The 13,083-nt window shown below is 55.3% G+C and overlaps 1 protein-coding gene across 1 annotated transcript in view; it reads right to left on the reverse strand.

Moving 5' to 3' along the window:
* Window positions 1-43: 43 nt before the first annotated feature.
* Window positions 44-13,083, reverse strand: part of VPS53 (VPS53 GARP complex subunit) — a 74,831-nt gene continuing 61,791 nt past the window's right edge. Inside the window, 5 exon segments of the mRNA XM_015426678.1 lie at window positions 44-277; window positions 1,677-1,781; window positions 4,372-4,509; window positions 7,232-7,301; window positions 11,221-11,369. Of these exon segments, the coding sequence (XP_015282164.1) occupies window positions 107-277; window positions 1,677-1,781; window positions 4,372-4,509; window positions 7,232-7,301; window positions 11,221-11,369 (633 nt within the window). The 3' untranslated portion in view covers window positions 44-106.

Raw genomic sequence — 13,083 nt, forward strand, 5'->3', positions numbered from 1 at the left:
GCCCTATGCAAACAAGGAGGGCAAACCCGGTGGGGGGGGGGGGAGCGGGAAGAGCCCCCCCCCGGACAACAAATGAGGGGGGGGCGCGAAACCGTCCCCGCCGTCTTCACAGCCTCTTTTTGATGAGCTTCTCCAGTTTGCGGATGCGGGAAGACTCCTGCTCCGGCGTGGGGGCCGACAGGGAGAGGGAGGCGGCGTTCTCCGCCCCGGAGGGAGGGGCCGGGAGCCTCTGGCGGAACAAATCCAGCATGCTGCTCTGCTCACTCCGCTTGAGACCCTGCCGGAGGGGGGGGGGGGGGGGGAAGAGAGGCGAGGAAGGGACAGTCAGGAGCAGGGAGGAGATGGGCCTGGAAGATCGGCCTCCGTTGGGCCTGCGCTCAGACGGAAGGTGACAGTGCAGCCCGGCAGTCTGTGGCCCCTTAATGGCAACTCGAGGCTGGACACGCCCGCGCCAGCCTCCCCCTGCTTCCTCCGCCTTTACAGACGCCCGACGGGGGATGTCGGTTCTGCCGGGGGACGTCCGGGGGGCAACCCGGGAGCGGACCCCTCAGCGGCTGAGGGAGCAGGGGCAGAGCTGGTGGCAGGACACACCTCCACGGCAGACAAGGCCCGACTGCCGCCCAAGACAGCAGCACCCCCCTTTCGGTCTTCTCCACCCTGCTCAGCCATGGCTGGCAAGACTTTGGCAGGTCATGAGGCTAGGCATCTCCTCCCCCCACCCCTTCCAAAGGATCCGGTGACCACAAGGCACGGAAACCCACAAGGCCCCGAGGCCGGTATGGGCGTGGGAAGGGAGAACTCCAAAGCGTAGCTGCTGATTTCGGTGGCAGCCCAAATCGTACAATGTCTCCATGAAGCTTTGCTACTGTGCAAGAGCTCCTTGCTGAGAAATGGAGCTGGCTTCAGATTTTTTCTTGCTGGGGGGGCCCCTCTCTCATGCCTCTCTTTCTCCCCTCTGACCCACACGCCTGCGCATCCTTCCCCCCACTGCCTCCAAAGCCCTCTTGCCATCGCCTCTCTTTCTCCCCTCTGACCCACACGCCTGCGCATCCTTCCCCCCACTGCCTCCAGAGCCCTCTTGCCATCGGCACTCCCAGATGCCTGCACCACATGCCTGCCCGCTCCCGGACAGTGCTGGGCCTTGCAGGTGGCCGGGAGCACAGGCGGTGGAGTGCTCGTAAAGCCAGCAGGTGGGGATCAGGAGAGGCCCATGGTCAGCCACAGTGGGCCCCAATGGAAGCCCCGGGCCCCAGGAGCTGCCCCACCGCAGGCTGGGCTGAAGCCGGCCCGTCTGGACGTCTGTAGAGAACGGCTGCCTGGCTCCCGAGCCGCGAGCTGGGTGGAGCAAGGGGCATTCCTTCCCAAGCAGGGCCGCGTGCTTCCAGGGCAGACCGAGGCTGGCTGCACGTGGAGGGGGAAACTCCACCTTCCCAAGGAGGCCTCTTGCAACGCACTGAACAGCCACAGTTGCTGGAGGCCGCCCATCTCAGGCTACCCGGCCTGCTTGCCGAGGGCTCCGGCCCCCTTGCTCATGAGTAGCCAGGCCTCCCCAACTGCCTCCCCAATGCAAAGGATGTGCCTGACCACGGAGCTGCCCCCCTCGGAAAAGCGTCCTCCCCCCACGTCCAGGAGGGGCACCCTGAGGGTCAAGCGCAGCACCCGGTCCCTCTCCTGACCTTCATGTCCAGAATCTTCTGGAAGGTGTCCGTGCTGCAGTCGGCCAGGAGTTTGATGTAGTTGTCCACAAACACCACCGGGGGCTCGTGCGGCGCCATCACCACCTGCAGGGGGGGACAGAGAGGCCCAACGTCAGCTGGGGCCAGAAAGGCTCTCCCCGAACCGCGGGCACCGCAGCAGCACTTTGGACAACTCCCTTCTAAGCGGTGGAGTCCTGTGAGCAGAAATCCTAATTCGTGCGCTCCTGGCATTGAAGTTGTGAGCGAGCTGTTTGGCTCCTGCATCAGTTAGTTTGCTCTGGAGCCCTCCTTCCTGAGCCGAGGCAGAAATGTGTGAGCCGGAGGCTACAAAATGGTAAGCTAGCTCACAGTGACTCAGCTTAGGGGGAACACTGCCTTCAGCCCCAAGGAATGAGAACTGACAAATCGGAGAGGAGCCCAAAGGGAAAGTGCAAGGAGCCAGCTGACCCTTGCCCCCGACCGTAGGCGAGACAAAGCCGGTGCCCAGCCACTGAGAAGAGAGTGCATTGAACACACACACACACACGAACAAACATGAAGCTGCCACACACTGAATCAGTCCATCAAAGTCAGGATTATCTGCTCAGACGGGCAGCCACTCTCCAGGCTCTCAAGACAGCGGCCTCTCACACCATCTACCACCAGCTCCTCTCGACTGGAGATGCCAGGGATTGAACCTGCGACCTTCTGCCTGCTAACCTGGTGCTCTGCCCCTGAGACACAGCCCCCCTCCCATAACACTGCAAGCAGTGGTGGCTCAAGCATGCGTGTGCATTGCTCAAAAGCTCTGGGGAGCAGTGGCCAATCACGCCCTTTTAGCACGTGCAAACAGTTCCTCCTAAACTGTTGGGGAAGGGTTTCTCTGCTTTCCCCTCTCTGGCTCACATCTCTGCCCACTTCCCACAACCCTAATTCACCGATGGGTCAAGATGGGCAGCCATGTTAGTCTGTCTGTAGCAGTGGAAAAGAGCCAGAGTCCGGGAGCACCTTCAAGACTAACGAAGTTTGTGGCAGGGAAGGAGCTTTCGTGAGTCACTGCTCACTCCGTCAGATACTGCTAGAATGGGAGTCCATCTGTCCTATATATTGGAAAGTGGAGTCATTTCAGATGCCGAATGACAACAGCAGGCAAATGACAATAGCAAGTGAATGACAATAGCAGGTGTGACTGGACTAGGTAATGCATCATCTTGAGCATCCTCCTGGAGTGAATCAAAACCTAGGTTTCCTGTCTCATTACCAAGGCTGATTTCTCCATGCCTACTACCCCTCTGCATATTACACCTAATCCAATCACGCCTGCCACACAAAACCGAGATGCAGTCAGTTCTCTGCAAAATCTCAGTGGAAGTTCAGAAGAACATCCCCTAGAGGAGACCAAATGTTGTGACAAAAACCTGAGAATGAGCTGTGGAAAGCAGCTGGGGAAGGCAAGAGGGAACTATCACAGTATCAATTAAAAATCCGCAATGGCTCATCATGTCTGTGTGGAAAACCACCCAGGCAGGGGAGATGGCTCAAGGAGTGGCCCTTTTTGCCACAGGCAAGGGAGTGCACATGGCGGGGCAGGTGTTGGAATATGCAAGGTCTGTCGTGCATAGATAAAGACAACGACAAGAACATCCTGCAGGGGGCGACAGAGGGAGCAACTACCTAGCATAGTGAGATTAGGGACTTCCTGCTATTTTCAGAGAGTCTCCCTTCCTGTGTCTCTTTATTGGCTCAATGGGGTTTTCCTGCTCCTGCTGAGATCTGTTCTCTACTGACTCTCTCCTAGCTAGTTAGACAGACTTCTCTTTCTCTCTCCTCATCCTTACAAAGTTTGTCCTCTTCTTAATAAACTGACTTTAATCTTTAACCTGGGGGGGGGGGGGGGGGGGGGGGGGTTACGACCTCCAACGCAATAATATAATTGATCAAACCGAAGGGGAGGATGGTGCTGGACTACCCCCAAATGACTGCTGTCTGAAACAGCCCCCCCCCTCTCACCCCACATACGGGAGGCCCAAGGCAACTAGATTCTTCCAAATGGGCCTGAGGCACGTGGGTGCTTTCAGCATCACCTGCAGTGGTCATTTCCTGCCGGAGCGCACAGGAGCGGAGCTCCGGAAGTAAAGAGCCCAGGGGGCGGGCACATGCCACAAGCCCCACCCCCTGCTCCCAACAGCCCTCAGTCAGAGCAGGAAGCAGCCAGGTAAGCTGCAGAGCTTCCCCGGAACCCCCCGGTCCAAAACAGTCCCGTGGCACCTTTAAGACCAAGTTTCATTCAGGTACAAGCTCTCCCTCCTCTGTGAGGACAGATCTGCACATTCCCCCCTCCTCAATAGCTAGCAATCCAAAACAGTCCAGTGGAGCCTGAGCAGTGGGTGTTGCCTTCTGACACACGTCCAGTGATGTCAGGGGGTGCCCTCTCCCAACCACAGCCACAAAGGGGCTCCGCTGCTCATGGGCCTCTCTCCCTGGAGTTCCGACAACTGGTTCCGTAAGGAGCTTGGCTTCCCCTCCGCAAGAGCTGTCCCCACACGGCACCACTAACTGGCCATGCTGTAGACGATCTGCTGCTGGCCTGCTCAGGACCCTGCTGCCTCCTTTTCTCAAGCGGAGTGCTCCGGGGATCGTGGCCGTTGATACACACGCAACCCCCCCCCCCCAATTTGAGAAACGGCTGAGTTACCTTGAGGATCATTTCAGCCCGGGTCATGCCCTTCACCACGATCTTGGTGTAGCTGGCGGGGGCCTTCCTCACCACCTGGGACCCGATGGACGGCAGGTCTAGGAGGACCATCTTCAGGGAGTGGGTGTCCAGCAGCAGCTGCGGCCAGAGGAGAGGTGTGGTTGAAGGACGCTCTCTGTCTCGGCCTCGCCAAGAGGGCACCCACCACCCCCTGGCTTGCCGAACCCCGGCCTCTCCGGCATTCCAGCTCAGGCGAAAGCCACTGGATGGAGCATTTCGTTCACCACCCTCTGCCTTGCCCCCCGGCTAATCCCCCAAGGGTGGCATCTGCATCTAGAATGGACTTGTAAGCGTCCTGGGGCAGAGACACCTTGCCTCTTCAGATCCGGAGACGGATCGAAGGCATCCAGTGCTGCTCAGCTGCCCAGGGGGGAGGCAGAGGGGCCGAGAAGCCTACAAACTGAGACCCTCTGGGAACCAGAGACAGAAACTGTTCTGAACGCCTTACAGGAACATCCAGGTATGCACGCCAATGCTCCCTCTAAGCTGTGGAGTCTTGTGAGCAAAAATTCTACTTTGTGAGCTACTGGCCTTAAAAGTTGTGAGCGAGGGATTTGGCTACTGCATAAATTAGTTTGCTCTGGAGCCATCCTTCCTGAGCTAAGACAAAAATCTGTGAGCTGGAGGCTAAAAAATTGTGAGCTAGCTCACGCTAACTCAGCTTAGAGGGGACACTGCATGCAACATATTAAAAAAATGACACACTTCTAGGTCTGGTATAGTATCTAGCACGCTGCTGGCCACGGACGTGGAAGCGGAAGCCGGGGTTGGTCACGGAGGGCAAAGCATTGTGCCCCCACTCCAGTGACCAACAGAACCCTGTTTAGCTATGCTTGGAATCTGTCCCTCCAGTGGATTCCCAGAGCCCAAATTCTTCTCTGGCCTTACGAGGCCAAGATTCACAGGAAGCCCAAATTCACCGGCCTCACCGAAGTGGGAGAGCGGAAGAGGCTGCAGTTTCCCTCTCTTTCACATACTCGCTGGTACAGAGAGCACACACCATCCCCTTCTCGCCTTAGAGACAGTTCAGGATGGGGGAATGACTAACAGACTTGTGTTGAAGAACAAAGAGAGAAGGCCGGGGGGGGGGGGGGGGAGACACCATTCCAATCCAGTCATCTTTTTAAAGTGCCGGGAATGTGCTGATTAGCAGCTTTTACGAGCGCTCGGTTAGGTAGGAAACGTTCCACGCGGACCCTCAGACACCAATGAAATTTGCTCCGCATGCCAAGGGAGACTGGCGCACTGGCTAATCAAAACCAAATGCCAGGAGGAGTTAGAACTTGAATCCCCACCCCATGAGAGAGAGAGAGAGTGCATTTCATTTCACAGATGTGCAGTTGAGCGCACAGACTCTTGTGCAATGCCCCGGGAGCAGGAGACACCCTGGGCCTTACTCTGGAACCTTCCCCATTTGGGGAGACTCAATGTTCCCCCAGCAGCAGCAGCAGTTGGGATGGACAGCTGAGCAGAGGGAGCCTCTTTGCTGCTCCCCTGCACAAAGGCTGGTGGGGCTGGGCGGAGATGTACTGCGTAAAGCGGTCAACAGGTGCAGCCCCTGAATGTGGAGATGGGTGATCTCGAGGCTGCATAACCCTCACGATGCAGCCGCCCTGAACAGAAGTCCATCTGCCGGGAAGGCTCATGGGGGGTGGGGGCAATCTGCCCTTGCGTGGCAAAGGAGGCCTCCCGCCCACCCCCCAGGGCCTCAAAGCCACAGCCGTACCGGACCACACAGAAGGGGGCCCTCTGCGTTGCTCTGATTCAGGGTGGGGGCTTTACTAACACAACTTGCGCTGAAGGGGAAAAAAACGAGAGACAGAGAATGCACAAGTGTGAGGGAATGCACAGGCAGAAGAGGGTGCGCGCATTCTGGCCTAGCTGCGCAAAACACCTGCTGGCAAACAGCTGGTAGCCAGCTGATTTATTTATTTATTTATTTGACTGACATCCCGCCCTCTCCGCCGAAGCAGGCTCAGGGTGGCCTGTCCTCAAAGTGTACTTGGAAGGGGGGGCCCCCCAAGTGTGCAGCCTCACGGCTTTGACGCAAAAAGCCCCGTTTCGTTTTCGCTCTTCCCTTGCGCAGGCGGAACCAACGAGGCTTTAGTTTTGCATCGCTTTCCGTTTCCTCTGGGCAAACTTTCCCCCATTAAACTGACGCGATATTTTTTAACCTTGCTTCTTTGTCAATTGTGTATCAATACCGCAAAAGAAAACACTGAGTCAGACCCTCAGTCCGTCAAGGTCGGTATCGCCCACTCAGGCTGCCAGCAGCTCTCCAGGGTCTCCGGCTGAGGCCTTTCCCATCACCTGCTGCCTGAACCTTTTAGTTGGAGATGCTGGGGATTGAACCAGGGACCTTCTCCATGCCGAGCAGAGGCTCTTCCACTGAGCTGCAGCCTCTCCACTCCTCTGTATGAGGTATGTCTATAGCTCACTGGGAGTTCAGTGGCAAAGAACCTGCTTCATCGGGCTCTCCAGGGGCTCCGGTTGAGGCCTTTCCCATCACCTGCTGCCTGAACCTTTTAGTTGGAGATGCCGGGGATTGAACCTGGGACCTTCTCCATGCCGAGCAGAGGCTCTACCACTGAGCCACAGTGTCTGTAGCAAACGTGGGCGGAACGAAAAGGGCACTTAAGGATGGGCATATTTGTCCCTCCCTCCCAGCCGGGGGAAAATCCACAGCCAGAGCTCAGCCTGAGCGTCTCTCCTCTCCTGCCTGTCTCGGCCGGCTCTTGCTCACTGCTCTGCCACCATCCTCCTCCCCACCCCCCCACCCCAGTTACTTTCCGGGTCTCACCTGTTCTGCCCCCACCATGCTGATCGGCTTGCACTTGAAGAGGTGGTTGATGAATTTGGGGATAAAAGAGCTGCAGGGAGGAACAGAAGGATTAACAGCACGGCAGCAGAAAAGTCCGGAAGGGCTGCGGATGCACGGAGGGCCCCCCGAGCATTTCTGAGGCAGAGCGGGGCGTCAGCATGACCCTGGAGTGAGCAAAACCACGCAGCCCCCAGGGTGCTGGCTAATGTTCCCTCTAAGCGGTGAAGCCTTGTGAGCAAAAATTCTGCTTTGTGAGCTACTAGCATTAAAGTTGTGAGCGAGTGATTTGGGTACTGCATGAATTAGTTTGCTCTGGAGCCATCCTTCCTGAGATAAGACAAAAATGTGTGAGCCGGAGGCTAAAAAACTGTGAGCCAGCTCACACTAACTCAGCTTAGAGGGAACACTGGTGCTGGCAGCCCTGCAGAATCCACTTGGCTCGGACCCAGGCTGTGGCAACGATCACAAGGCCACCGGCTCCGTCAACGGGTCCGCTGGGACTGTTCTCATGCCCGGCTTGACGGGGACCACTGGGCTCAGCCGCTCTGGGCCACTCGCACACACACACACACCCCCGACAGAGTAAGCAAAAGTCAACTGGCCCCACCAGCCCAAGGGGAGGTGGCAAAAAGATTCACCATCGCAACCTCGCCCCCTGGCTGGATGCTGTTCAGTGGCAGCTACAAAGGGGGCCGGCGGAGGACCAGAAGTGGGGAGGGAGGAAAGAAATGAGAGAGGAAATGCCACGCCCCCCCCGAAGATCTGCACAATTTAACTTACAGAAGATTTCTCCCCCCCACCAATTGATTAAGAGAGAATTCCTACCTTCAAAACTAAAAGGAGTCCCCAAGCCTTCGGAGGGGAGGGGGGAGTGTGGCCAAAAAGAAAAAAATCATTAGAATTCTGCCCCCCAAAATGCTTGTTTCTGAAGGGCGCCGTTTTGCACAGATTCTCTTCTTTCATCCAAAACGGTCCTCTTCTGCACCCACGGAGAGTGGCCAGTCAGTGGGAAATCTTACATTTGGCTTGGTGGTTGGAAGTACCATCAAGGCGCAACTGACTTACAGCAGCCCTGTGGGGTTTCCAAGGCAAGAAACGAGCAGAGGCAGTTGGCCGTTGCCTGCCTCTGTGTTGCAACCCTGGGCTTCCTTGGCGGTCTCCTGTCCAAGTACTAGAGCCAGTTTGGTGTCGTGGTTAGGAGTGCGGGGACTCTAATCTGGGAGAACCGGGTTTGAGTCCCCACTCCTCCACATGCAGCTGCTGGTGTGACCTTGGGTCAGTCACAAGTTCCTTCAGCTGTTCTCTCAAGGGCAGTCTTCGAGAGAGCTCTCTCAGCCCCACCGACCTTACGGGGTGTCTGTTGTGGGGAGGGGGAGGGAAAGGAGATTGTAAGCAGCTCTGAGACTCCTTTGGGTAGTGAAGGGCAGGGCATAAATCCAATCTCTTCTCTTCTTCTTCTTTTACCTCACAGGGTGTCTGTTGTGGGGAGGGGAAGGGAAAGGAGTTTGTCAGCCGCTCTGAGACACCTTTGGGTAGTGAAGGATGGGGCATAAATCCAATCTCTTCTCTCTTTTCCTTCTACTAACCAGGTCTGACCCTGCTTAGGTTCCGAGATCTGACGAGACCAGACTAGCCCGAGCCAGTTTTGCCTAGTTTCAATAATATCTGTGAGGACACAAGTGCTTTTTTAAAAAACACTGAGATTTGCAAGCAACTAAATTCCACAGCCCAGCCTATGGTTTTCCATGGCCTGCACACTGTCGGGCCGTCAGTGAAAGGAGGAATCCAGGATGGTGTTGTGGGAAGAGTGCTGGGCTCGGAGCAGGGTTCAAGCAACTGTTCAGCCTTGGATTTCACCGGATGACCTGGGGTGGCCAAGTGGCTTCCAATCACTGGGCTATTGTGGGTGGAGAACAGACTGTGCATGCTGCCCTGAACTCCTTGGGCAAAGGGCAGGGTAGAAAGTGAATAATCACAAAGAAACCAAACGGGCTGCTGGAGAGCCAGATGTGGGGAACAATCCAGTTCCTCCGGTCCAGCCTGAAAACGCTCCTTTTGGGTACCACCCAAATTCATCCAGGATACAAGAGGGGCGTGATGGTTGGAGGAGGAGAAGAGTAGGTTTTTACACCCCGCTTTTCTCCATCCGAAAGAGTCTCAGAGTGGTTTACAATCTCATTTCCCTTCCTCTCCCCACAACAGACACCCTGTGAGGTAGGTGGGGCTGAGAGAGCTCTTTCGAGGACTGCCCTCGAGAGAACAGCTGTGAGAGAGCCGTGACTGGCCCAAGGTCACCCAGCTGGCTGCATGTGGAGGAGTGGGGAATCAAACCCGGTTCTCCAGATTAGAGCCCACCGCTCTTAACCACTTCACCACGCTGGCTCTGGCACGCGGTGAACTCTCCCACTGGTCTGGCATGCACAGGACAAGCGGATTAAACAGAAAGGGACAATTATCTCTGCCACTAAGTGATAGTACGAACTCAGGCCCAGCCGGCTGAAATGTGAGACATTCTTCACTTTGGAAAGTGGTTGTGGCTGCCGGCATCCGGTGATGGAGCGAAAGCTGCCAATAGAGATTAAATGGGTGGCCCAGAGATCTGGGTTGCGGAGGGGCAGACCTCCTGGATTGGTAGCTGGCTGCCAAAAGCAAGTGGTTGAAGCGATCTGGCAACGTCTTTCTCTTGACCCTGGAACCTGCACAGAAATCCCTGGGCTGCTGGATGTACTGAACCGAGAGAAAGGGGAGGTTAGCTTGCTCTGACACAGCACACAGAGACTCTGGGGAGAGAAGTGGGAAGTTCGAACCCTCTTTCCACCTGCTGTCCTGAAGCCTTAGAGGAGCTGGGGCCACAACTGGCAACCAATCCCACTGGCCATGGCGGAGGCGCATGAGACTGAATTATTCCAGGACTGTGAAGTTCACATATTGAAAAGCCACATTAACTAACAGAATTAAGCCTCGTTAGTGTGTCCCAAAGGGCTTGGACCTGGTATACCTTCAAGATACCCACCCGGCCTCTATCACTGCCTTCTCCGTGTGCCAGAGTCCAAAGTGCACCACACAATATTCAATTAACTTACGGAACTCACTGCCACAAGACATGGTGACAGCCAGCTATTATCTGGGGGGGAAGGGGATGAAAAATCCACAACAGGTGGTGCTGTCAGACACTTAAATGGAGCCTCCACTGTCAGAGGCAGTATGCCTCGACAAGCTGGGGACAAAACACGACAGCCACACCAACGCCTGCTTGGAGGGTCACATGGGCTGGCAACCTTGTTTGTTGATACGTTGTGGTGCTTCTCTTCATGCGCTAAGGGTCAACATGACACTGCCCCAGGCCCAAGGGGCTACCCAGCCTCTGAAGTTCTTTCCTGGACAGACATTTATGCAAAACCAGCATCTGTTTCCCACTTTGGCCAAGGAGAAGCCCCACAAGGTAGAGGCCTCTTGTTTTTGCCCCACCACCCAGCGACTGGCATTCAGAGATATACTGCCCCTGAACGTGGAGGTTCCATTAGCTAGTGATGGACCCTTCCTCCTCCATAAAGACGCCTCCTCTCTTTCTCAAGTCATCGAAGCCAGTGGCCGTCACTACATCCTGAGGACGTGCGCGTTCCATGGGTTAATTACATACTATGTGCATTCGTTCTCTCTTGTGCTGGTCCTGACCAGTGCTCCCTCTAAGCTGTGGAGTCTTGTGAACAGAAATTCTACTCTGTGAGCTACTGGCATGAAAGTTGTGAGCGAGCGATTTGGCTACTGCATAAATGTGTTTGCTCTGGAGCCATCCCTTCCTGAGATAAGACAAGAATGTGTGAGCTGGAGGCTAAAAAAATGTGAGCTAGCTCACACTAACTCAGCTTAGAGGGAACACTGGTCCCGACTCCGCCTTTGGGTTCCGTGCATTCAGAAGCGGCGGCTGACATTCCCCGGAAGGCCATGCACACTGAGCAGCCACTCACTTGGCGAACTTGATGCAGAACTGCGTGAAGTACTTGCGGGTGGAGGCCAGGTTGTCGCGGATGATGGGGACGTTCTGCTTGATGTGCAGGATCACAGAGGTGACGTAGGGGCTCTGGTCGCCCACGTGCTCCACGTTCTGCCACTGCATCTGCAGGGATTAAGGGGAAATTAGCCGGGGGTGGCGGCACATGTTTGGAGCTTGAGCAAGGCCCAATGAGACCACAGTGGGGCTGCGGCCTGCGCACCTGGCTGGACTCTTGAGAGCAACATTTCCCAGATTGTTTCAATTCCTCGCGTAATTCTGCAGAACTTAAAATGGGACACCTTCCATTTCAAATCTCTGAGCAGGCAAAAGAAAGAAGGGTCCATTTAACAGGCACACGGCCCCCCTCTCCCCTTTAATCCTCACCAACAACCCGGTTGTTGGCTGATAACGTCAACCTGTTGAGGCTGAGAAACAGTGACTGGCCCCAAGTCATCCAGTGGCTGAGCAGAGACTTGAACCCAGGGCTCCTCAACCTAACTCCAGCTCTCTAGGCCACACACCATGGAACTGTGGCTTTGCGTCTGCTAGGAGATTTCTTATAGACGTGGCAGTCAGCTTAAACAGGACGGACTGAGAGAAGGAGCAGAAATGAAAAGTCTTATCTTCAAAGTATAATTTTTACTATGACACACCCACTTACATGCACACAGAGAGGGGGAAGAAGGTAACTACAATGGGGGAAGGGGAAACTGAAGACCAATCCTGAAAAGAGATCCACAGACATTTGAACCTAAGTCCTCAGGAAAAGATTTTCTTTTGGAGTCCTTAGAGCTCGTGACAGGGCTTGGGGTTTGTTTTGGTTCTTTTGCTGCCCCTAGGGCAGCAACCTGTGTTGAGATATTTCCAAGGTAATTCTTTCATAGCCGAAAAAAGAAAGCAAGAAGTCTGCGTGAAAGACAGAGAGAGAGAAGACACAATTCTGCAGAACTTAAAGGGAAGTTGAGGGGGAAGTCAGCCCGCAAGCCCCCCACAGCTTCAACCACGGGACTGAGAGAGGCCTGGGATGAAGCCCTCTCCCGTGTTCAGCTCAGGCTCCCAAAGTCCTTGGCACCCCTTTCCCGAAAGCATCACCAACGTCCTCACACAGGAAGGTCTGGCTACTGCCAGCTTTTCAATGTCAGCTCCCATTTAGCAAATGCCGAGAGTTCGCCTCAAAGCTGTCTTTTAAAAATGTCAAACCACACTGAGGCCTGGTTTTCTTCAACGTATAAAAGAAATGACCTGCCTGTTTCCAGGATCTCTCAGAAACCGGGCAAGCCAAATGGGAAGAGGGTCCCAGGGGAAACTTTTGGACAGAGAAAGGATTGGGGCGTTTTTCTTAGGAGGAATGGCCAAAAATGGGGGGCGGGGGCTTTTCAGCTTAGGGGGAAGAAAAGACAGATTTCTGTGTGTTTGGGGGGGGGGGGGGGGGGAGCTTGCAAAATTGTGGAAAACATGGGAAGTGAGAATGAAGTTATTTTTCTCCTCAGCTCGGAGTAACAGAATCCAGGGTCTCTCAGAGAAGTTAACTCATGGCAGGTCCAGGACAGACCTTCCTTCAATGTATAGCAATGCAACATGCACCAGTTGCTGCCACAAGATGCCGTACAATTACTGGACTTTCAAAAAACAGCTTCAACAGATTCATGGAAGAAGACAGTTCCCTCAGGGGCTGTGATCCGAGATAGCTAAAATGCAGCCTCCATGTACAAAGGCCGCCTATCGCAACTATCAGATGCTGAGGGGGGGGGGGGGGCCTTGGCAAGATGCTGCCTTGGCTTCCAAGATGGAAGAGGGGGAGGACAGAAACGTGGTCAAGCAAATACGTGTGGTGGTC

This window comes from Gekko japonicus, unplaced genomic scaffold, assembly GCF_001447785.1.
Source record: "Gekko japonicus isolate JY-2015 unplaced genomic scaffold, Gekko_japonicus_V1.1 scaffold2457, whole genome shotgun sequence".
Lineage (NCBI taxonomy): Eukaryota > Metazoa > Chordata > Lepidosauria > Squamata > Gekkonidae > Gekko > Gekko japonicus.